This window comes from Scyliorhinus canicula, chromosome 2 (assembly GCF_902713615.1).
Source record: "Scyliorhinus canicula chromosome 2, sScyCan1.1, whole genome shotgun sequence".
In the NCBI taxonomy this organism is placed as follows: domain Eukaryota; kingdom Metazoa; phylum Chordata; class Chondrichthyes; order Carcharhiniformes; family Scyliorhinidae; genus Scyliorhinus; species Scyliorhinus canicula.
The window spans coordinates 263,455,639-263,477,999 of NC_052147.1; the positions used below are offsets into that span (position 1 = coordinate 263,455,639).

General features: G+C 44.2%; 1 protein-coding gene across 6 annotated transcripts in view; it reads right to left on the bottom strand.

Moving 5' to 3' along the window:
- The window catches only part of cacnb4a (calcium channel, voltage-dependent, beta 4a subunit), a 403,331-nt gene that overhangs the window by 282,657 nt on the left and 98,313 nt on the right, over positions 1 to 22,361 (bottom strand). The window contains exon 1 of one of the 6 annotated variants that reach the window (XM_038790025.1): positions 19,654 to 20,127. The exons of 4 other annotated variants lie outside the window; for them this stretch is intronic. Coding sequence is in view for 1 of the 2 variants with exons in the window: in XM_038790024.1 (XP_038645952.1) it covers positions 19,654 to 19,698 (45 nt within the window). In the remaining variant the exon portion in view is untranslated. Of the gene's footprint in view, positions 1 to 19,653; positions 20,128 to 22,361 lie in introns of those variants that run through there. One more of the 6 variants, XM_038790024.1, reaches the window with a different exon arrangement.

Below are 22,361 nucleotides of genomic sequence, written 5' to 3' on the forward strand. Positions count from 1 at the left end.
GTATCTAAAACGGTATACTTGTTATAGAGGAGAACGACCACAGGGGATCCCTGAACTGCCTGCCGGTTCCCTCTCCCTCCCCTGACGGTAACCCATCTACCTTCTTCTTTTACCTGAGGTGTGACTACCTCCCTATAACTCCTCTCAATAACCCCCTCCGCCTCCCGAATGATCCGAAGTTCATCCAGCTCCAGCTCCAGGTCCCTAACGCGTTTCTCGAGGAGCTGGAGTTGCGTGCACTTCCTGCAGATGTAGTCAGCAGGGACACTCGAGGTGACCCTTTCCTCCCACATTCTGCAGGAGGAACATTCAACTGCCCACTGAACCTCCATTCCCACTGAACTAACTTCCCAACTACTGAAAACTAAAAATATCGGACACACGCAGCTCTTTCCCTCATGCAGGTAGACCACACACCCCACATGGACCACACACACATACCATCTCATGAAAATGAAATGAAATGAAAATCGCTTATTGTCCCAAGTAGGCTTCAAATGAAGTTACTGTGAAAAGCCCCTAGTCGCTACATTCCGGCGCCTGTTCGGGAAGGCTGGTACGGGAATTGAACCGTGCTGCTGGCCTGCCTTGGTCTGCTTTCAAAGCCAGCAATTTAGCCGTGTGCTAAACCAGCCCCTGGGTTAATCGCTTATTGTCACGAATAGTCTTCAATGAAGTTACTGTGAACAGCCCCCATCGCCACATTCCGGTGCCTGTTCGGGAAGGCTGGTACAGGAATTGAACCGTGCTGCTGGCCTGGCTTGGTCTGCTTTAAAAGCCAGCGATTTAGCCCTGTGTGCTAAAGAGCGGCATGAGGGAGATATTCGGAAATTGGATCCAGAAATGAGGCCCCAATGTAGCAATCTAGCGTTTAAACAGACTGAGGAGGAAAAAAAACCTGCTCGCACAGAATCAGAGGGATACGCTCCCACCTGACCATGTTGCACTGTCCCAGGCAGGCTTAAACTCATTAGTGGGAATACACAGGATGCCTCAGATCCATTGTTCTTCGGGACCATACTATCTGACCAGCTATTAGCCCATTATAGAGTCCAATGGCCTCTTTATCCGTCAATGGGAGGTTAGTTGCATATCAATAGCATGGCTCCGTTCTTTTTGTATGAATGGGAGTGGGCAATCAGCGAAGGTAACAATGATAGATGGAAACCCCAGAGAACCTTTCTTTGAAGGGCTAGGCCAAGCTTAGGGAGACAGACAAAATGCTGTTTTGAAAAGATACAGGGAAAATAATTTTTAAAAGTAACCCAGAGAGGTCATAAAAGGAGCTGCTCCAAATACACATTCAAAAAAGATTCTAAAGGATAACAAAGAACAATACAGCAAAGGAACAGGCCCTTCAGCACCATCAAGATGCCTTTTGAAGCCGTTAATGTATCTGCTTCCACAACCTCTCGGTAGCGTGATCCAGGCGCTCACAACTCTCTGTGTAAAAAAACCTGCCTCGCACATATCCTCTAAACTTTGTCCCATGGACCTGAAACCTATGCGCCCCTTAGTTACTGACCCCTCCAGCAGACTTACATCAGAGATTTGCTTTGTCAATACAAGTATCATCTTTGCCTGTTTATGTAAGTGGAATGAGAGCTGTATGTATTTGGCATGCTGTTTAATGGGAACTAGAGTGGAAAGGTTAAGAAACTACGTGTAATCTGTTATTGTTAGGGTTGAAGTTTAAAGGTATTATTATTGTTTTCTTTTCTTTTGTTTTCATAAAGTTTGTTTCATATTTCTTATATTATCAGTCCTGGAACATATCGATCTTTCCACACCATTTTAAAACTAAAAAGGTTATGGCTTTGGTTCAACTTCTTACTCACTGCTGAGAGATGACCAGGCATCCATAGCTCACACACACAAATACCCCTCTCACATGCACACTTTTTTTTTCATTTAAAAAAAATTTTATAGTACCCAATTATTCTTTTTCCAATTAAAGGGCAATTTAGCATGGCTAATCCACCTAACCTGCACATCTTTAGGTTGTGGGCGTGAAACCCACGCAGACATGGGAAGAATGTGCAAACTATACACGGACACAGACAGTGGCCCAGGGCCGAGATTCGAACCCGGGTCCTCAGCGCCGCAGTCCCAGTGCTAATCACTGTGCCACATGCTGCCCCCTCACATGCACACTTACGTTCCACCCCTCTCTCAGAAACACAGACATCCCCCTCTCTCTCTCACATATACACACATATCTCTCTCGCTCTCACACTCACACACACACACGTCCCCCTCTCTCACACTCACACACACATCCCCCTCTCTCCCACACACATCCCACTCTCTCTTCCACACACAGGCACATCCCCCTCTCTCTCCCACACACACTTCACCCCCTTTCTCACATACACACACCTCACCGGACTTTAGTAAATTCCTGCACTGACGAGTGGATCGGGGCACCTTTTTGAAAGGCAGCCCAGATCTTTCGCCCCTCCTCAGTGACCCCACCACAGCCTCTGAACCTCCCCACTTCACCCAATGTACCTCTTCTGGGGTCCACGAGCCCCGCCCCCTCGCCCCACCTCCTCTGAGTATGACACCCCCGAGCCTGGGCCCGACACCTGGTATGAGCAATGTGACACTTGGGCACTGCCAAACTGGCACCATGAGGGCGAGATCAAGATCATGGCATCTCGCGAGGTTTGGTTGAATCTCGCAAGGCGTCTCGCGCATCGTGAATTTCACGGGAGGCCTCTCACGAGATTCAACGGCTTCGGCGCGACACCAAGTCAGGCGCGACGAGACCTTTAAATTGCGCCCAGGATATTTTGATATTTTATAAAAATGTACAATATTGAGTTGTTGTTATCTGGAATGCATTGCAGAAAATCTGAGGAAAGGACACGGAAGTCAGACTATTTTGGATAGTGCTTTCCAGGATCTGGTACAAACATGGGCTGAATGGTCCCCTTCTATGCTTTACGGTTCTGTGAAAAGTAATCTCAGTTGCCTGCCGGCTGTAACCCTGAAACCACACCAGTCTTGCGTCAAAAGCTTTAATACTTTTAATTTAATCTCAATCGTGAAAATTGAGCAAATGTCAGTACAGAAGCATTGCTTCATAAACAGAATCGAAAACCCACAAGTAAGTAACAATACAAACTGCAGAAAGTGACAGGTAGCAAGGGGGGTTCAAACCAATTATCTTTATTTGCATTCAGATAAAGCTGATGAGTGGCACATAGGTGATATTTATCCAAGACCTTTGATCAGAGCTTGTAATTCCATCATTGGCATTGATTATTCTCAGGGCCGGCTGAGCTGGGACACCAGATCTACTGTTAGCAGCAGCAAATGTTAATCAAGAGATCTTTAGCAAATGTATATTACATCAAGAGTGGATGGTGATTAAACATCCCTCCTTGTAAGTATTGGGCTGGTGTTGATATTTTGCATCATTTACTTGTGTTCTGTTTACAAAAGATGTAAAATTCAACTTATGGTGCAATGTGCTGTAGTAATTTACAGATAAGAAATCTGATGTTGAAAACTGTCCTTAGCTTGCATTATGTGGAGCCCAATGCAGCAAACTCAGCCATGAATAGGTTATATAATGTTACGATTCCCGTAAAAACTAATAACTTCAAAACATAACCTCAAACATCCAGTCACTAACTGAAAGGAGCACATGACAGGATTTCAGTTTAAAATTTTTACTGCAACAGGGCGGCACGGTGGTGCAGTGGTTAGCACTGCTGCCTCACGGCACTGAGGACCCAGATTCGATCCCGGCCCCGGGTCACTGTCCATGTGGAGTTTGCACATTCTCCTCGTGTCCGCATAGGTCTCACCCCCACAACCCAAAGATGTGCAGAGCAGGTGGATTGGCCACGTTAAATTGCCCCTTAATTGAAAAAATGTGGGGGGGAGGGAAGACTTTTACTGTAACAAGCAAACAAAAAGCAATATTGTTTAACAACTATTATGTCGGTAACATACTCTAAGCTACGGAAAAGTTTCCCCCATTTAACTTTTCAGAACAGCCAAAATCCCCCAGCATAATTGTACTTTCTGTCCCTTATGTAGACAATTCTTTCAGAAGCAATCCCAAGTAAATCACATCTTCTTTTCCCTTTTCCAGCCAGATGTCTTCTAAGCCCCAAAGTTAATTTCATAGTGAGGGTCATCTCGGAGATCCCACCTTCAAGTGAAAGCTTGGCAAATCTTCCAGATTTATTTAAACCCTCATGATCTTAATATGTTCAGTCATTGCATGAATTTGCTCTCTTCCCCCCTCAGATTTTTGCAGACTGTCTCTGTGAGGATCAGTGATACTCTTAAGAAAACCTGTAGTAAAATTTAAAATGGCATCTTGTGGGCTCTTCTCCTCTCAAAGTTCATCTCCATGGCAACATGGATCACATGTGCCTGTATACAGGTAGAAATGCTATTTCACTATCCTTTAGACCCCAACAACTCCATTCTATCTTGAAGTGAAATAGATTTAAATTTAAATATTTGAAGTTTAAATATAACTATTTACGAAGCCTGTCTTTCCTATCATCTCCCTGGGACTTGGAGACTAATAGTCTATCCACCATCAGCACAACTGCTCTAGTCATTGTTTTTAGGTATAAATATCTCGCACCTTCTTCCCAGTAAGATAACCTTCCCCCTCCATAACAGCCAAGCCACCCAAGCTTGTTGTCGGGTAGAATTCAGAACAGGTCACATGACCCTTTCCATGTCTCCATTTTACATAAAATTAAAGAAACAGGCCTAAACCATAACAAATATACAGATGCTGCATGTGTGACAATAATTTTATCCACTTTTAATCAACTACATCATAATTTTCCTGATCAGGGTTGCTTGAACTCTCAATTAATTTAGATCCAGTCTTGGCTTCTCATAAAGCTGATGTCCTCCTTCTGAACCACACAGAATTTACAGTGCAGAAGAGTCCATTCGGCCCATTGGGTCTGCATCGGCCCTTGGAAAGAGCACCCTACCTAAGCCCCCACCTCCACCCTATCCCCACACTTCCACCCTATCCCCGTAACCCCACCTTACTTTTTTTGGACACTTAGGGCAATTTAGCAGAGCCAATCCACCTACCCCTGCACGTCTTTGGACTGTGGGAGGAAACCAGAGCACCCGGAGGAAACCCACACAGACACGGGGAGAACATGCAGACTCCGCACAGACAATGGCCCAAACCGGAAATCGAACCTGGAACCCTGGCGCTGTGAAGCCATTATGCTAGCCACTATGCTACCAGGCTGCCCCAAGCGGGATAGTTGCTCCAGTTGCTCCGTTCTACCCAGTTGCTCTGTCTGGACCTGTAGACTTAATTACCTGCAAAGACTTGCATTCAAAGTATCGTATTGCATCTTTGACTTTGTCTATATATATATTTCTGGAACTACCTCTTCATTCGCCTGAGGAAGGAGCAGTGCTCTGAAAGCGAGTGATTCAAAACAAATATGTTGGACTTTAACCTGGTGTTGTAAGACTTCTTACTGTGCTCACCCCAGTCCAACACCGGCATCTCCACATGATGACTTTTCCCAACCATGGAATATTAAAGTCAATCATTCTATAAACTTGTATTGTAACCCCCAGCTATCACACGTAGCAATAGACTGAGTTACAGAGGGGGGGCTAAAGAACCACAGAGGATGAGAAAATAGTGATTTTTCTGGAGACCTAACTGAAAAGATGAATCGCAGAGCTGGAATAGGAGATATTGGAGATATCATAGATCATAGAATTTACAGTGCAGAAGGAGGCCATTTGGCCCATCGAGTCTGCACCGGCTCTTGGAAAGAGCACCCTACCCAAGGTTAACACCTCCACCCTATCCCCTATAACCCAGTAACCCCACCCAACACTAAGGGCAATTTTGGACACTAAGGGCAATTTATCATGGCCAATCCACCAAACCTGCACATCTTTGGACTGTGGGAGGAAACCGGAGCACCCGGAGGAAACCCACGCACACACGGGGAGGATGTGCAGACTCCGCACAGACAGTGACCCAAGCAGGAATCGAACCTGGGACCCTGGAGCTGTTAAGCGATTGTGCTATCCACAATGCTACCGTGCTGCAGTAAGTCTTAAGGGGTATCAGGAAGTATGAAAGAGGATGATTGGAGACACATGGATCAGAAAGTGAAGAAACAGTTTGTCCTATTCAGTCATCGACATTTTCAAAATTTATGAAAAACAGATATTTTCTGATATAATTAGTTAAAAAATTTAGAGACTCAACTATAATAAAATGGTACCCTGAGAAGTGGAATAAGCCATGTAAACATTATTTGGTGTTCTGTAGAAGGATCGTTTAGATCCATATCATTGGGTGTAATTTAAAGGCCTCATTGAGCCTGACTTGGTGACGTGATGAGACCTTTGAACTCGCAAGAGGCCTCTTGCGAGATTCACGACGCACAAAATGCCTCGCGAAATTTAACAAGGTCGCTCAAGAGGTCGCAACCTGGATCTCACCCTCGCTGGGCGAGATCCAGATAAACATGTTTAAATAAGCCATTAGGTTCCTTTAAATATGTCTGCATTGTGCTGTCCCAGGGCCCGGGAACTAACAGCCTTGCCTGGGAGACCTCATCCACACAAACTTGGACCAGGTGTAATGGCACCTTGGGGGGGGGGGGGGGGGGGGGGGGTGGGGGAGTCTCTCAGGCCATTAGAGATCCCCGGGTGGTTGGACTCTAGAAAGGATGGTACCCTGGCACTGCCTGCCTGGCACCTTGGCACTGCCACCCAGGAAATGGCACCCTGAAGCCCGGGTGGCACTTCCAGGCTGGCAGGGGCACTGCCCAGATGCCAGGGTGGCAGTGCCAATACCAGGGGTAAGGCCCAGGGGTGTCTTGTCCTTCAGAAGTGGGGTGAGAGGTGGGGCTCGAGAACCCCCGAAGAGGTAATTTGGGTGAAGTGTGGGAGTTGGGTGAAGTGAGGGGGTCCGGAGGCGGGGGTGGGGTGGTTGCGGGGAGTCAAAATAGCCGCGAGTCGTCTTCCTGCACTGGCCAGCTGAGTTCGTTAGTGCAGGAAATGAGATAAGTGCGGCCTCGGTGGGGTGTTCCTCGTGAGGCCAAAAGAAATGGCAAGGTGTCATTAAATAGCGCAACGTTTCTAGGGACTCTATTTCTGTCCCGTTAAATCGCCCCTGTTAACTCTGTTCCTCTCCACAGATGATGCCAGACCAGTTGAGCTTTTGCAGAATTTTCTGTTTTTATTATTAATTCACTACTGTTGGTTGACAATGGAAGCTCTGCCGCTGCAGGTGAGGCAGGTGGCAAGTCTGCTGTGTGTGTGACTGAAATGAAGGCTGGGAAAGTGAGAGATGCGGTGAACTGGACCAATTCAGCTGATGCTTTCCATTAAATCAGAAAACCCAAGCTCCCCTACATCAGGGCAGCCATTCCTGAACAAGCACCCACATCGAAAATGGCAGCCGATCGGCACATCAGAATGTAAAAGGACGCATGATCCCAGGAATTTTATGTTGGAAGTGGCAGCATTTACATTTTAAAGATCAAACTTTTGCACTCTGGCACAGGGAGCAGGCCAATTGGTGCTGACACGTTAAACCCAAATAAAAAAGATTCACAGCTGTCAGGAGGTGATAGCAAACATAATTCTGCAGGTTAAAGATTCAGCAACAATTTAGTTTAATATGTGCAATATCTTTTGGGTGCAATTATACCTGTAGTATTTACACTGGTATTATTCCTGAGGCAAAGTAAATTGACATTTTCTTGAGTGGCACTAAACATAGCATTTTACTAACGTTAATAAAGTTCGACTGAATTAATTTTCCCTGCACATTTTGTGTTAGCGTCCTAGCTTTTAGCCAGAGGAAGAACTGGAGTGGACATGGCAACAAGAGTTCAAAAGCGGTTTCCTCGCTGGCCAGGAGACCGATTTTTCTTTTAGAAATGAAAACCAATTCACAGCTGATCAATTTTACATATGTTTTGATAATACATTGTATCACAGTGACGTTTCCCATCGCCAATAATATAGGATTAATGGTGTGATGATGTCCAAGCTCATGTGTCACTCAGAAGAGTTTAAAATGTTGCCCACACTTAAAATGCTATAAATATTTCCCCATCATCGCCACCTCCGTAGCGGCACAATGCAAAATGTCTGATAGGAGAGTGGCACAGAAATACATTGTGTACAGCTAAATACCATTTGAGTTGCAGATTATTCTTGCACCGAAAAGATGCCCATTGCTGACGGGCTAACAAAGCAGTGTTTACACAAGTACTCCTATACAATTCCCAGTGCAAGAAGTCGCCTGATGATAGGGTTCAGATCCATTATATTAAAACAGAAAGGCCTTGCTATAACAGTATATCAGCTTGCATGCTGGAAGTCAGACGCAGGGCTGATTCTATTATTACTTGCCAGCGTGGGTGCCAATGCCTGTGTCTCAAAGAGCCTTGAGGCACTGTTAAGTGCATTGTATTGAGCAATGCAGAAAATGATGTTTCTCGCTGCCAAATAAGTGTTACAAAATATTAATAAGAGGCTTTCAAAATGGTGCAATAGAATTGTAGAAGGACCCCCCCCCCCCCCCCCACCCCCCCACACTCCCACCCCACCCACATGCCCCCAGGGAGGAATCTCAATTGCCGAGGCCCCATCCTCCTGACAATTAAAAAAAAGAAAGCAGAAAATGAGGAAAGCAAAATTCGAAACAGCATTTTTGCCATTTCCCATTAATCGGAATGTAGAACGGGTCTCCAAATGCAACGTGTGTCAAAGATGTGTCACCGTTCTGAATGTGGCATGGATGGGGTAGTCATCCATGCAAAGGATTAAAGTTGATTCAGCAGTTCCTGGCAAAATATCAGTTCTGGCTGTGGCCTCCCTTTTCACGGCACCCTATAAAACAGAAGTATCACAGCATGTGGGGCAAAGAGAACTGAGCCAGCTGATTTATCTATATGGGTGTGCGATGTAATACAAAGCAAACAGGATTTCACTGCAATGCAAATGAGCTCTTAAAGCAGAACATTCCAAATCCGAAAATACTGGCTGGAACCTCAGCCTCATTGCGGATACCACTGCAGAGTGAGGTATTGCAACTTTGAGCAGAGCAACTATATGAAACAAAATCAATTTTGCTCACTTAACGGTGGCACACTGCCAAATCTACCATACGCTCGGGTTTCTTTCCTTCCCCTTAATTCCTCCTTTTCCAAAACCTTTTCCTCTCCCTGAGGCCTGAAGCTCAACCGTGATCCCCAGCAGGTCGTTTGACAAGCACCTTTACTCCGGCAATGATTCCATGGCACTCCACGGAGTCGGGAAAGATAGAAAAGCAGCGACGGAGAAGGGCATGAGAATGTGATGGAAGCCATCATGGTTAAAATCAATCCTGTCATCAACTAATGAGCAGATTAGTGTGCTCCCATAGGCTTTACTAGATGACCATTAGGACATGACTCCATTTCTTAATGCAGAGATGTCAGGGTACAGATATGAGAGGGTTGTGATAATAATAATAATTTTTATTAGTGTTACAAGTCGGCTTAAATTAATATGGCAATGAGGTTACTGTGAAAATCCCCTCGTCGCCACTCTACAGTACTCGGGTACACAGAGGGAGAATTCAGAATGTCCAATTCACCTAACAAGCATGTCTTTTGGGACTTGTGGGAGGAAACCTGAGCACCCGGAGGAAACCCACACAGGCATGGAGACAATGTGCAGACTCCACACAGACAGTGAACCAAGCCGGGAATCGAACCCGGGTCCCTGGCGCTGTGAAGCAACAGTGCTAACCACGTACTACTGTGTAGCCCAGTGGTAAAGACTGACTTTATGGAGTATCCAGAGAAAAGCCTGTTTGAGTTGGCCCAGAGATTTATTTGCTGAAGCAACCAACTCGATGAAATGGTACTTACTTCAGTGTTTTTAAAACTGGTTACCATAAAGTTAGCTTTTTCAGCTTAGATGTTTTGACAAAGCGAGTTGGCAATCTCTCATTCCTTACGGAATGGCACTGGCTACAAGCTAATAGGAATGGTGGTAGGATGATAGCCATTGAGTCATACTGTTAAAAGGTCATTAGAAAAAGATGAGCTGAAGGTAAATTCTCTTCAATACTTTTCACTACTATTTGCAAACTGTGCTGATCCTTTTCTCTGGCCCATACACTAAGTACTTGGACACAAAGTACAGCACAGGAACAGGCCCTTCGGCCGTCCAAGCCTGTGCCGATCATGATGCCCTAACTAAAAGCAAAACATTGTGCCCTTACTCGGTCCATAAGCCTTTATTTCATCCGTATTCATGTATCCATCCAGGTGCCTCCTAATGTTGTTAATGTGCCTCCTTCCACCACATCCTCTAGCAGTGAGTTCCAGGCACACATGACTCTCTGCACGAAGAAAGTACCCCGCACATCTCCCTTAAACTTTCCCCCTCTCACCTTGAATCTCTGCCCCCTTGGAATTGACACTTCCACCCTTGAAAAAGCCTCTGACTGTCCACCCTGTCTATGCCTCTCATAATTCTGTAGACCTCTATCAGGCCTCCCCCCCCCCCCCCCCCCCATCTTTCCAGTGAAAACAATCCCAGTTTAGTCAACCTCTCCTCATGGCACCCTCGAGACCCAGCAACATCCTGGTGAACATTCTTTGCAGTCCCTCCAAAGCTTCCACATCCTTCTGATAATGTGATGACTAGAACTGCACGCAATACTCCAAATGCAGCGTAACCAATGTTTTATCCAGCTGCAACACGATTTCCTAACTCCCGTACTCAATGCCCCAGCTGATTAAGGCAAGCATGGCATATGCCTTCCTTATCACCTTGGCCACCTGTGTTGACACTTTTCAGGAACTGTGGGCCTGCACGCCCAGATCCCTCTGTATGTTAATGTTTCTGAGGGTTCTGCCATTTACAGTATAATCATACCTAGATTGATCCTCCAAAATGCATCACCTCACATTTGGCCGGATTAAACTCCATCTGTCATTTCTGTGCCCAAGTCACCAATCTATCTATATCCTGTTGTATCCTCTGACAATTCTCGGCGCTATCAGCAACTCTGTCAATATTTGTGTCATCCGCAAACTTACTAATCAGACCACCCACATTTTCCTCCAGATCATTTATATATACTACAAACAACAGAGGTCCCAGCATTGATCCCTGCGGAACACCACTAGCTACAGATCTCCATTCTGAAAAACACCCTTCCACAGCTACTCTGTCTTCTTTAACCAAGCCAGTTCTACACCCAACTAATCAGTCTGCCACGTGCGACCTTGTCAAATGCCTTACTAAAGTCCATATAAACTACATCCACAACCCTTCCCTCTTCAATTTTCTTTGTCACCACTTCAAAAACTCAATCAGGTAGGTAAGACATGACCCTCCCCGTACAAAACCATGCTGCCTGCCCCTAACTGTTTTCCTCCAAATGTGCATATATCCTGTCCCTCAGTACCTTTTCAAAAATCTTCCCCACCACTTATGTCAGGCTCACCAGCCTATAATTTGCTGGATTATCCTTGCTTCCTTTCTTAAACTAGGGAATAACATTGGCTATTCTCCAGACCTCTGGAACTTTGCCTGTGGTCAAAGAGGATGTGAAGATATAGAACATAGAACAGTACAGCACAGAACAGGCCCTTCGGCCCTCGATGTTGTGCCGAGCAATGATCACCCTACTTAAACCCACGTAACCCGTATACCCGTAACCCAACAATCCCCCCATTAACCTTACACTATGGGCAATTTAGCATGGCCAATCCACCTAACCCGCACATCTTTGGACTGTGGGAGGAAACCGGAGCACCCGGAGGAAACCCACGCACACACGGGGAGGACGTGCAGACTCCACACAGACAGTGACCCAGCCGGGAATCAAACCTGGGACCCTGGAGCTGTGAAGCATTGATGCTAACCACCATGCTACCGTGAGGCCCCTATCTTTAAAGGCCCCAGCTATTTCTCACCTTGCCCCCTGCAGTAACCTGGGATAGATCGCATCCGGCCCCGGAGACTTGTCTACCTTAATGCAATTTAGGATACTCAACACTTCATCCTTTGATGAATGTTCTCAAGGCCGTTCACACACTTAACCCTGACCTCAACATCTGTCATGTCCTTCTCCCTGGTCAGTACTGATCCAAAGTACTCATTAAGGATTTCACCCATTTCCTGTAGTTCCACGCGTAACTTCCGTCCATTGTCCTTGAGTGGGCCTACTCTTTCTCTTGCTACCCCCCTGCTCCCAATATATGCATAAAAAGCCTTGGAATTCTCCTTGACCGTGTTTGCTAAACACATTTCATGGCCCCTTTTAGCCCCTTTTAGTGCAAAGGGAGATGAGAACTGTCCAATTGGTTCTGCGTAAACAGAGTAGAATTAATCTAAAATAAATGGATAGCACAAGTTGAGTCTATTTTGGGACGGAATAAAATGCAGGATCGGGCAATTCACTCTCTGGCTGGCCATCTAAAAGCTGTTCTGTGATAATGTCCCGTGAGTGCTGACATGCGCACGTTTTCCTTTTATTCATTGGATATTAGCTTTGGCTCAGTGGTAGCACCCTTGCTCCTGAAATCAGGAGATCTTGGATTCCAATCCCACTCAAGAAACTTTGAGTTTATAATCTAGGCTGACATTCAGCATCCTAATGAGGGAGGGCCGCGCAGTTGGAGGCGCTGTCTTTTGAATCCGATGTTACAATGCCTCACTGCCCTCACAGATGGACATAAATCATCCTGTCCCACTTTTTGAAGAGGTCATTGTCTCCTGTGCAAAGTTTATCCCTCAACCAACATCGCTAAAGCAGATTATTTAGTTGTTTTTTTTTTCTTCATTCACTCATTCATGGGATGTGACCATTTGTTGCCCATTTCTGAGGGCATTTAAGAGACAATCACATTGCTGTGGGTCTGGAGTCACATGTAGGCCAGACCAGGTGGGGATAACAGATTTCCTTCCATAAAGGACATTAGTGAACCAGATGGGTTTTTACAACAATTGGCAATGGTTTCATGGTCATCATTAGACTTTGAATTCCAGCTTTATTTTTTTATTGAATTCCATCTTCCCTGGTGGGATTCAAACCCATGACCCCAGAGCATTATCCTGGGTCAATGCCACTACTTCACTGCCTCCCGTGCCAAATATCTCGTTGTTTATCTCATTGTTATTTGCAGGATCTTATGTGCACACCTTAGTTGCTGCACGTTTCTACCTATGGGGCATTTTAGAGTTCTTGAAGTGAAAAAACATGCTATATCAATACCAGTTTTTTCCTTTTGTCAACTGCCAAGCTTTGATTACAAAGAGAATTTGGTGTTGAAAGTCATAATTTTGCACCTTGAACCATAGTTCAAATAGAATCTAGATACTCAACATAAGGTCACAGAAGGTTGGTTTACAAGTGCAACAGGTGATTAAGAAGGCAAATGGAATTTTGTCCTTCATTGCTAGAGGGATGGAGTTTAAGACTAGGGAGGTTATGTTGCAATTGTATAAGGTGTTAGTGCGGCCACACCTGGAGTATTGTGTTCAGTTTTGGTCTCCTTACTTGAGAAAGGATGTACTGGCGCTGGAGGGTATGCAGAGGAGATTCACGAGGTTAATCCCAGAGCTGAAGGGGTTGGATTATGAGGAGAGGTTGAGTAGACTGGGACTGTACTCGTTGGAATTTAGAAGGATGAGGGGGGATCTTATAGAAACATTTAAAATTATGAAGGGAATAGATAGGATAGATGCGGGCAGGTTGTTTCCACTGGCGGGTGACAGCAGAACTAGGGGACATAGCCTCAAAATAAGGGGAAGTAGATTTAGGACTGAGTTTAGGAGGAACTTCTTCACCCAAAAGGTTGTGAATCTATGGAATTCCTTGCCCAGTGAAGCAGTTGAGGCTCCTTCATTACATGTTTTTAAGGTAAAGATAGATAGTTTTTTGAAGAATAAAGGGATTAAGGGTTATGGTGTTCGGGCCGGAAAGTGGAGCTGAGTCCACAAAAGATCAGCCATGATCTAATTGAATGGTGGAGCAGGCTCGAGGGGCCAGATGGCCTACTCCTGCTCCTAGTTCTTATGTTCTTATGTTCTTATAACAAATAATTCAGCTAGACATTGGATTTGGACTTTCTGAATTTGCATCATCCATAAACTACCGGTTTTTAACTATCCCTGTGAGGGCTCCTGCTTAAACAATGACACATTCCAAGTGACTCTTGACTGTGACGTGTCAGCCATGGCTCCGTCGGTAGCACGCTTGAATTTCTGAGTCAGATGTTGAGGGGGGTTCAGGGCCTTCTCCAGGACTTCAGCACAATATTCTGGGCTGACACTGCATTGCAGTGCAGTGTTGGAGGAGTGCTACACTATTGGCGGTGCCATCTTTTAGTTTATCTCTGTTAAGCTGAGGCCCTGTGCATGCTCTCTGGTGAAAATAAAGAATCCCAGGGCAATATTCTGAAGAGCAGCAGAGAATTATCCCTGGTGTCCTGGCCATTATTTATCCCTCAATCAACAGCACAAAAACAGACTGGCCTGACATTATCAAGGAGGTTGCTGTGCTCAAATTGGTTGCCACATTTCCCGCATTACAATAGCAACTACACTACAATAAGTATTGCATTGGTTGTAACCAAAGGGCCTCACGGTAGCATGGTGGTTAGCATCAATGCTTCACAGCTCCAAGGTCCCAGGTTCGATTCCCGGCTGGGTCACTATCTGTGTGGAGTCTGCACGTCCTCCCCGTGTGCGCGTGGGTTTCCTCCGGGTGCTCCGGTTTCCTCCCACAGTCCAAAGATGTGCGGGTTAGGTGGATTGGCCATGCTAAATTGCCCGTAGTGTAAGGTTAATGGGGGGATTGTTGGGTTACGGGTATACGGGTTACGTGGGTTTAAGTGGGGTGATCATTGTTCGGCACAACATCGAGGGCCGAAGGGCCTGTTCTGTGCTGTACTGTTCTATGTAACTGAAACACTTTTGTACGATCTAAACTCGTGAATGGCACTCAGTTCTTTTTTTTAATATAAATTTAGAGCAGCCAATTATTTTTCTTTTCCAATTAAGGGGCAATTTAGTGTGACCAATCCACCTAACCAGCACATCTTTGGGTTGTGGGGGTGAAACCCACGCAGACATGGGGAGAATGTGCAAACTCCACACGGACAGTAACCCAGGGCCAGGATTCAAACCCAGCTCCTCAGCACTGCAGTCCCAGTGCTAACCACTGCGCCATATGCCGCCCAGGTCTTTCTTTTTAATACTAACCTTTGAAGGATGATGCCAGATGCCGAAAAGGCAAACAATGCCAGAACCACACAAGATGTTATTTGGTAGTTTGAAGAATCGGGAATAACATGCAGATATACCAATAGGGGCTTTTGACAGTGACTTCGTTGAAGTCTACTTGTGACAATAAGCGATTATTATTATTAACATGCAGATATACCAATGCAGAAAAACATGCAACAAAGAATTGTCTGATGACCTCAGGGACCCAAGTTGGAAACCTATACATCAGACAAGTTCACAGCGGGCATCTGCATTCACATTCACAACTATCATTAATTCGCAGTGAAACTGTGAGGCGGCTCGATCAAGATTACATAAAATTGCATAGAGTCTACAGCATAGAAACATGTCATTAGACTCAAATGGTCTGTGCTGGTGGAGCTCATGCTCCACATGAGCCTCCCTCCCAACCCACTTCATTTAACCATACCTGCATAGCTGCATAGCCTCCTATTCCTTTTCACCCTCATACACTCATCTGACTTCGCTGAGAAGCATCTGTGCCATTCACCTCAACTACTCCATGTGATAGCAACTTGTACATTTTATCCTTTCTAAACCAGAGAGTGGTGAAATATCACAGTGGTCAATTAGTTGGTGTTAAAATTGGAAAACTGTAAACAATTCATGTTGCCTCCAGTGATCAACTGAACTTCTAAGGTCACAAAAAGTGCCTTCAGTATAATTCTGCGCACACAGGGGAATTGTTCCAGTATCTCCCATACTGCCCTTTCGCAAATCAGTTGTTTATTCAGTTAGGCCCTGTGACTGTCAATGTATTAATAAGTAATTACATGTGGCAAGCATTATGGCATTAAATAAATAAGTTATAGATATTACCATAAGGATTACATGCGCTTGGCTCCAAAATGTCTGTGCAATTTGGTTTGAAGACCAAACTGGTATCTATTCGGGTGCAGAGTTTAACTTGTTCGCCACAAAGGATGACACTTTTGGTAAATCATTAGGATAATATAAAGTGAAAAGTGCACTGAGCCTGTCTCAATCTTCCCTTGGAATGAGACATCAGAATATGGCTTGAAGCAAGGTTGTGAAATAATTGATTCCTTAATGCCCCTCTTCCACCTCCCACTCCCCTCCCCTACCCTGATATGTCTGATATCACGTTGTTTAAAACCCAGCAATGTCACAATTGAAGAAATAAAAAGTCTGCTGGATACATACTTGGGAAATAGAGTAAATATGGAGAAAGGTCAGCGATTACACTGAAAGTTCTGAATTAGCATGGTTGACAAAATGGCGCAAGTTCAATGGATTATTGCTTTCCTTCGCGTATTAAAAACGGCTATTACTTATAGCTAACATTTTCCATTCCTTTCTGGCATTCTTTTCACCTCTATCAAAATGTCATGCTGTGTAGCAAAACACTACACGCTAATAGATGTCAGATTGGACTTCAAACTGAATTGCAGACATTTTGGAGCCAAGTGCATATAATCTTTATAGTAATATCTAGAATATATTCATTTAATGTCATAATGCTATATGCATTTGGTTATTGATACATTAACAATCACTGGGCCTAGTGCATGTATGTGGTCAAAGAATGCCGTACAGATTCAGAAAATAACAATGGAAACAAATACATACCACCAAATAACCTACTCTGACATCGGCTCATGACACCAACAAAGCCAAAATAATTCATGGGTTCCAGAACCTGTTTATCAATGCTTTATAGTTTGACACTAGTTCTTCTTTATGTGTTCAATGAACTGAATTTATGCTCAACATTTATACATCACTGATTGGGCTTCAGATTCAGTTCTGTGTCTAATTCTGGGCATCAAACTTCACAGAGAATGTCAAAGCTTTGGAGAGGTTGCTGAGGAGATTTACTAGAATGTTACAAGGGAAGAGGAACTTCAGTTAGGTGGAGAAGCTTGTGTTTCTTTGGACAGAGACCATAATGTGGCGATTTAATGGAGGTATTCAAAATTATGGGATGGGGAGGCGGGTGCTTTTGAGGAAGAAAACATGTCCCAAGAACCATAAGGGAGATAATAAATGATTTTGCAGTTACATCTTATGATCTGGAATTCAGTGCTTGAACTGGTAATGGAAGCACATTCAATAACTTAATTTGAAAGAGGAAGTAGGTATACTTGAAAAGGAAAACAATTTGCAACTATATGGAAAGAGCAAAGCAACCATTATGGGATTATGTGGAAGCAACTATAAACCTCAATGTTTCACATTGCTTTCAATCAAGGCGAATTAGATAGGTCTTTCAAAGAGCTGTCACAAGCATAATGGATCGAATGGCCATCAGGATGCTCTCAGGTGTTATATTTTTCTACTCAAATTATTTACACTGTGAATAAACCATTTTCAAACAGAACTTTTAAACTATAAACGTCTATAGCACATAGTAACGCTCTTTGGCCCATTACATCTATGATGGCTCTTTGCAAGGGACCCTCAGAACCAATAGTGCTGCCTTGCTTTCTCCCCATGGACCTGCAATGTTTCTTTTCTAACATTAATCCAATTCTCCCTTTACAAATAATGAATTTCCTGCAACAATTGCTTATGGCTAAGCATTCCATGTTCCAATAACTTTCCTACTAAAATAATTTCACGCAATAACTTTGCCAATCAATTAGTAAAACTAATCTCACAGCACTTCACATGAAGTGCAGAGATTGCTGTTTTGTGGTAAACTTGCTTGTCCTGAATCCTTAGCACCTAATCCTGACTGATAATTCAGTGCAGGAGGGAGTGCTGCACTGTTGAAGGTAGCCATCTCTTCAGGTGTGACGTTAAACCGAGGCCCTATCTTCCCTCTCAGATGGCTGTGAACATAATTCCGTGACCAAATCTGAAGGGAAGAGGAGGTCTTCCTGTTGTCCTGGTAAAATTCCCTCCCTCGAGTGATATCTAAAACAAATAATCAGGAAAGTATCTCGTTGCTGTCTGTGGAGCCTTGTTGCACACCCACTGGCTATCATAGGACAACAGGGCCATCCATTAAAAAGGGAAACTTCATTGGCCGTAAAGTGCCTCATTCTGAGGTTGCAAAAGGCACTATATAAATGCAAGTCTTCTTTTCTTATACAACATGACATTTTCACGTCAATTAAGACTTAGAATGTTTAGGAGGATGTCAGTCAGAAGATGAGCGACAAAAACAGGCAACCCAAGATATCAAAATAACATCTGAAGAGACGTTAGTTGTATAACGTTAACTTCATGATAACATTTGGAACATATGGCAACCTCTGATCGTATTAACAATTATTTCAGGGTTGCTCCTCATTAGAGAACTGATGTAAAATATCCTTGCTGTCACGTGCACTTTGCACAGCTCCCAAAATAGTGTTCACGGAGGGGAGTTACTGCTGTTAAAAGCAGCCATTATGAGATTATGTGGAAACGACTTTAAACCTCAGTGTTGTACATTGCTTTCAATCAAGGCTAATAGATGTGAAAGGTGCGCCGTGGTTCTAAATAATTAGCTAATTTATAACAAGGCAAAAGAAAGCTACAGCCTGTTGAGAAAAGCAATGGATTGTCCTGGCATACAACCTCACTTAAGCAAAAGATTCGTCAACATAAAGCAGGCACCATAAACACGGTCCCGAACAATATAGATCTATTTGACTCTGGCCTTGCATGTCAACTGTATCTCAAAAGTAGCAAACAGCAAATGTAATCTCGCATTAAAAGCACAGCTTTATCACCAGTGCGGTATTGCCATTCATCCTGCTTGTACTCAAATGCTACTGTTTATCATACAAAATGGCTAAAGTATATTAGGATCCAGCTGTGTGAAATCATGTTAACAAAGCAAGAGGCATCCTCCATACTTGTGCTACAAACAATATTCTTCCAGAGCACGGTGCTCTGCTGTCTATTGAGCAACACACACACACACACTTTTCGAGGGACAGTCTGCTTAAATAATGAACACTTTAAATAATAAAAAAAGCAAATCAAAACATTTTAAATCTGGCTCTGTGCGTTCAAGCCAAGTGTGTTGTTTTTCTCTCACTCCAAACGCTGTGTTAATAGTTGTCAGGTGGGGGTTGTTAACGCTTGACAGAGAGAAGACACTATCCATTGCTGTTGCTTTCTGCTCTTGCTGCTAAGAGACGGAGAGACTAGAATTGCTGGTGACTACAGCCCAGTCAGGCCTCCAGTTGATTCATATATCGACAGTCTCGTCATTTGCTTTAATGGAAGATTATTGCAGGTGTCACCAAATTAAAAGGAATCTCTGCTGTGAGAGAATTTGCAACCAGTGTTTTTTCAACAAAACAAAAACATGTCCTGATCCGTGTGCTGCACGATAGACTTTTCTAATCCCTTCGCTCTTTCCAGTTCACTCGCATAACAGATACTCACCGCCTCTGAGTCATCGAATCCATGCAGGTACAGATTGTCGTACATGGAGCTCTGATCAACCAGCACTGCTGATAAACACCACAGAATATAAATATGTCAGTCCGGCTGCAAATGGAGAGCCAGGAGGCCCAGGAACCCAGCGCCTGCCGATGTCTGTTTCAGAGATGCGTAGCCCAGTCAAGAAGCAGAGAGAGAGAGAGAGAGAGACGCTGTTCATTCACATCATGGAGTGCAGGTTATCCCCAGAGGCTGCCCAGACCTGGCATTTCTCTGCCTTTCAACTACAGAATAAAAAGCATCCTCTCCTCATCAGGTCCTGATGACACAGCCGGAAAGAGACTCTGTGATTGGCTGAGCTAGACTCCAGTTAGCTGAGAACAGCCTTTGTTCCTCTAGTCTGTATATGAAGAGCCGATGGCAAGGGGGAGAAAGCTTCTTCACCTCCGAAAGTGATTTGATAAATTCCTTCTGCATTAGATAAGCAAGTTATTTTTAGTCATTTGCACAGGGACGTCCGTGTTCAGCCAGTCGCAAATATTCAATTTTGTATCCTTATTTTGACATTATCACCAGAAGATATACAATTAATCTGTCTCTATGTTTTCATGGAAATTACATGCAGAACACGCCTATGGGATATTCCTATTGGTAGGCCAGCTGAAGCATGTAAGCATTTCTATTATTTCAGCTAATTTCACACTTAGCATCATCTTATTTGCATCAACGTGCAGCTCTTTAAAGAGAAAGCGTGACTTCATTAGGGACACACAGGCCCGGTTCAATAAAATAATTAGCACATCACTGTCTCTTTAAGGCTCCAGCATGTTTTTTTTCCGATGGCTGTGGAGCCCAAGTGCATGTTTTTAAATCTCTGTGTCTTGTGTTGCACACTTTCTAATTAAGGTGCCCTCATCTAAAGCAACAGCCTCTTGTAACGTTCCTTTAGTTGCACAATATATCAGTGCCTCTTTATAGAATATTAACTGGGGTTTCTTCTTTATTTTAATAGGACACTGTCATCAGAGGTTTCTGGTTTGCAACACACATTTTCTTGTATATTGTCCGTGCCTGCAGAGGAGGTGAGGGGAAGTACTGGTAACAGTGGTGTTCAGTGTTCACTTTCAAAGATAATAACCTCGCTGAGTATAGGTGCAATTTTCTGTATCATTAAGGTGATTCACACTACAGGTACCATTATTGTAACAAAAGAAAAACAAACTAGAATTGGAATTTGAACCATGAAAAGCAATTGCAATCTGAACTTGATTTTTTTTTTAATTCTTTCATGGGATATGGGTATTGCTGGCTGGGCCAGCATTTGTTGTCCATCCCTAATTGCTCTTGAGAAGGTGGGGGCGAGCTGCCATCTTGAATGTTGAGGTCCATGTGGTGTAGGTGCACCCACAGTGATTTTAGGAAGGATTTCCAGCGTTTTGATCCAGCGACAATTGAAGGAATGGTGATGTAGCACAGTGGTTAGCACTGTGGTTTCACAGCGCCCGGGTTCCAGGTTCGATTCCCGGCTTGGGTCACTGTCTGTGCGGAGTCTGCACGTTCTCCCCCTGTCTGCGTGGGTTTCCTCCCACAAGTCCCGAAAGACGTGCTCTGAGGTGAATTGGGCATTCTGAATTCTCCCTCAGTGTACACGAACAGGCACCGGAATGTGGCGACTAGGGGATTTTCACAGTGACTTCATTGCAATGTCAATGTCAACCTACTTGTGACAATAATAAAGATTATTATTACTATTATTATATATTTCCAAGTCACGATTGTGCGTGGCTTGATGGGGGATGTGAAGGCGGTGGAGCTCCGAAACACCTGCTGTCCTTGTCCTTCTAGGTGGTAGAGGTTGCCAGTTTGAAAGGTGGTGTCGAAGATGCCATGGCGAGCTGTTGCCATGCACTTGCAGATGGCACACATTGCTGCCACTCTGCATGGGGTGGCGGAGAGAGTGAATGCTTCAGGTGGGCAAGGGGCGGTGCTCAAAGCGGCCTGCTTTGACCTGGATGATGTGGTGCTTGGAGATGCACTCATCCAGGCAAGTGGAGGTCATTGCATCGCATTCCCGCACTGTGCCTTGAATTAAGAAAAGTGACTTGAAATTGGTGTTGAACTCACAGGAGGAAAAGGAATTTGAATCAAAACTGCAAGTGCAGATCTTGTGAAGTTATCGTGGTGTGGAAAAACATGTCCCCGTGCAAATTATGACAGAAAGGAATTCATTGAGTTTGTAGTTTGAGAGCAACAGGTGTTTGCTTTATTGTAACTGGTTAACAAGGACGTGAAGCAAATATGGCAGAATGCAGCAGTAAATGATATCCATGGTCTGTAACGCAACTGTACATGTGAAAGGATTGATCTGAAAGTCCTGAAGACGACTAATGCTGTAGTGCTCTTGATTTTCCATTATCAAGAAGTAACGTTAATCTTTAAAATTTCCCTTTTAAGCAGTGAAATACAAGTGAATTTAAATTGCCCCCGGATTGTTGGGCTAGGGTTGTCCATTGCATGACATAGGGAAGTTCCAGCATGAATTAAAAAGAGATTTAAGGAAAGACATGCAATTGCATGCTGATGCCTAGGCCAAGATTTGCAGGATGGTGGGAGTTTCCCTTCCCCGTCACATAAAGTGGTGATGAAGAACCGATACCGGCTGCCACACAGTCATTAAACACTCCAACGAGCAATTATTGACTGGAGGTTTT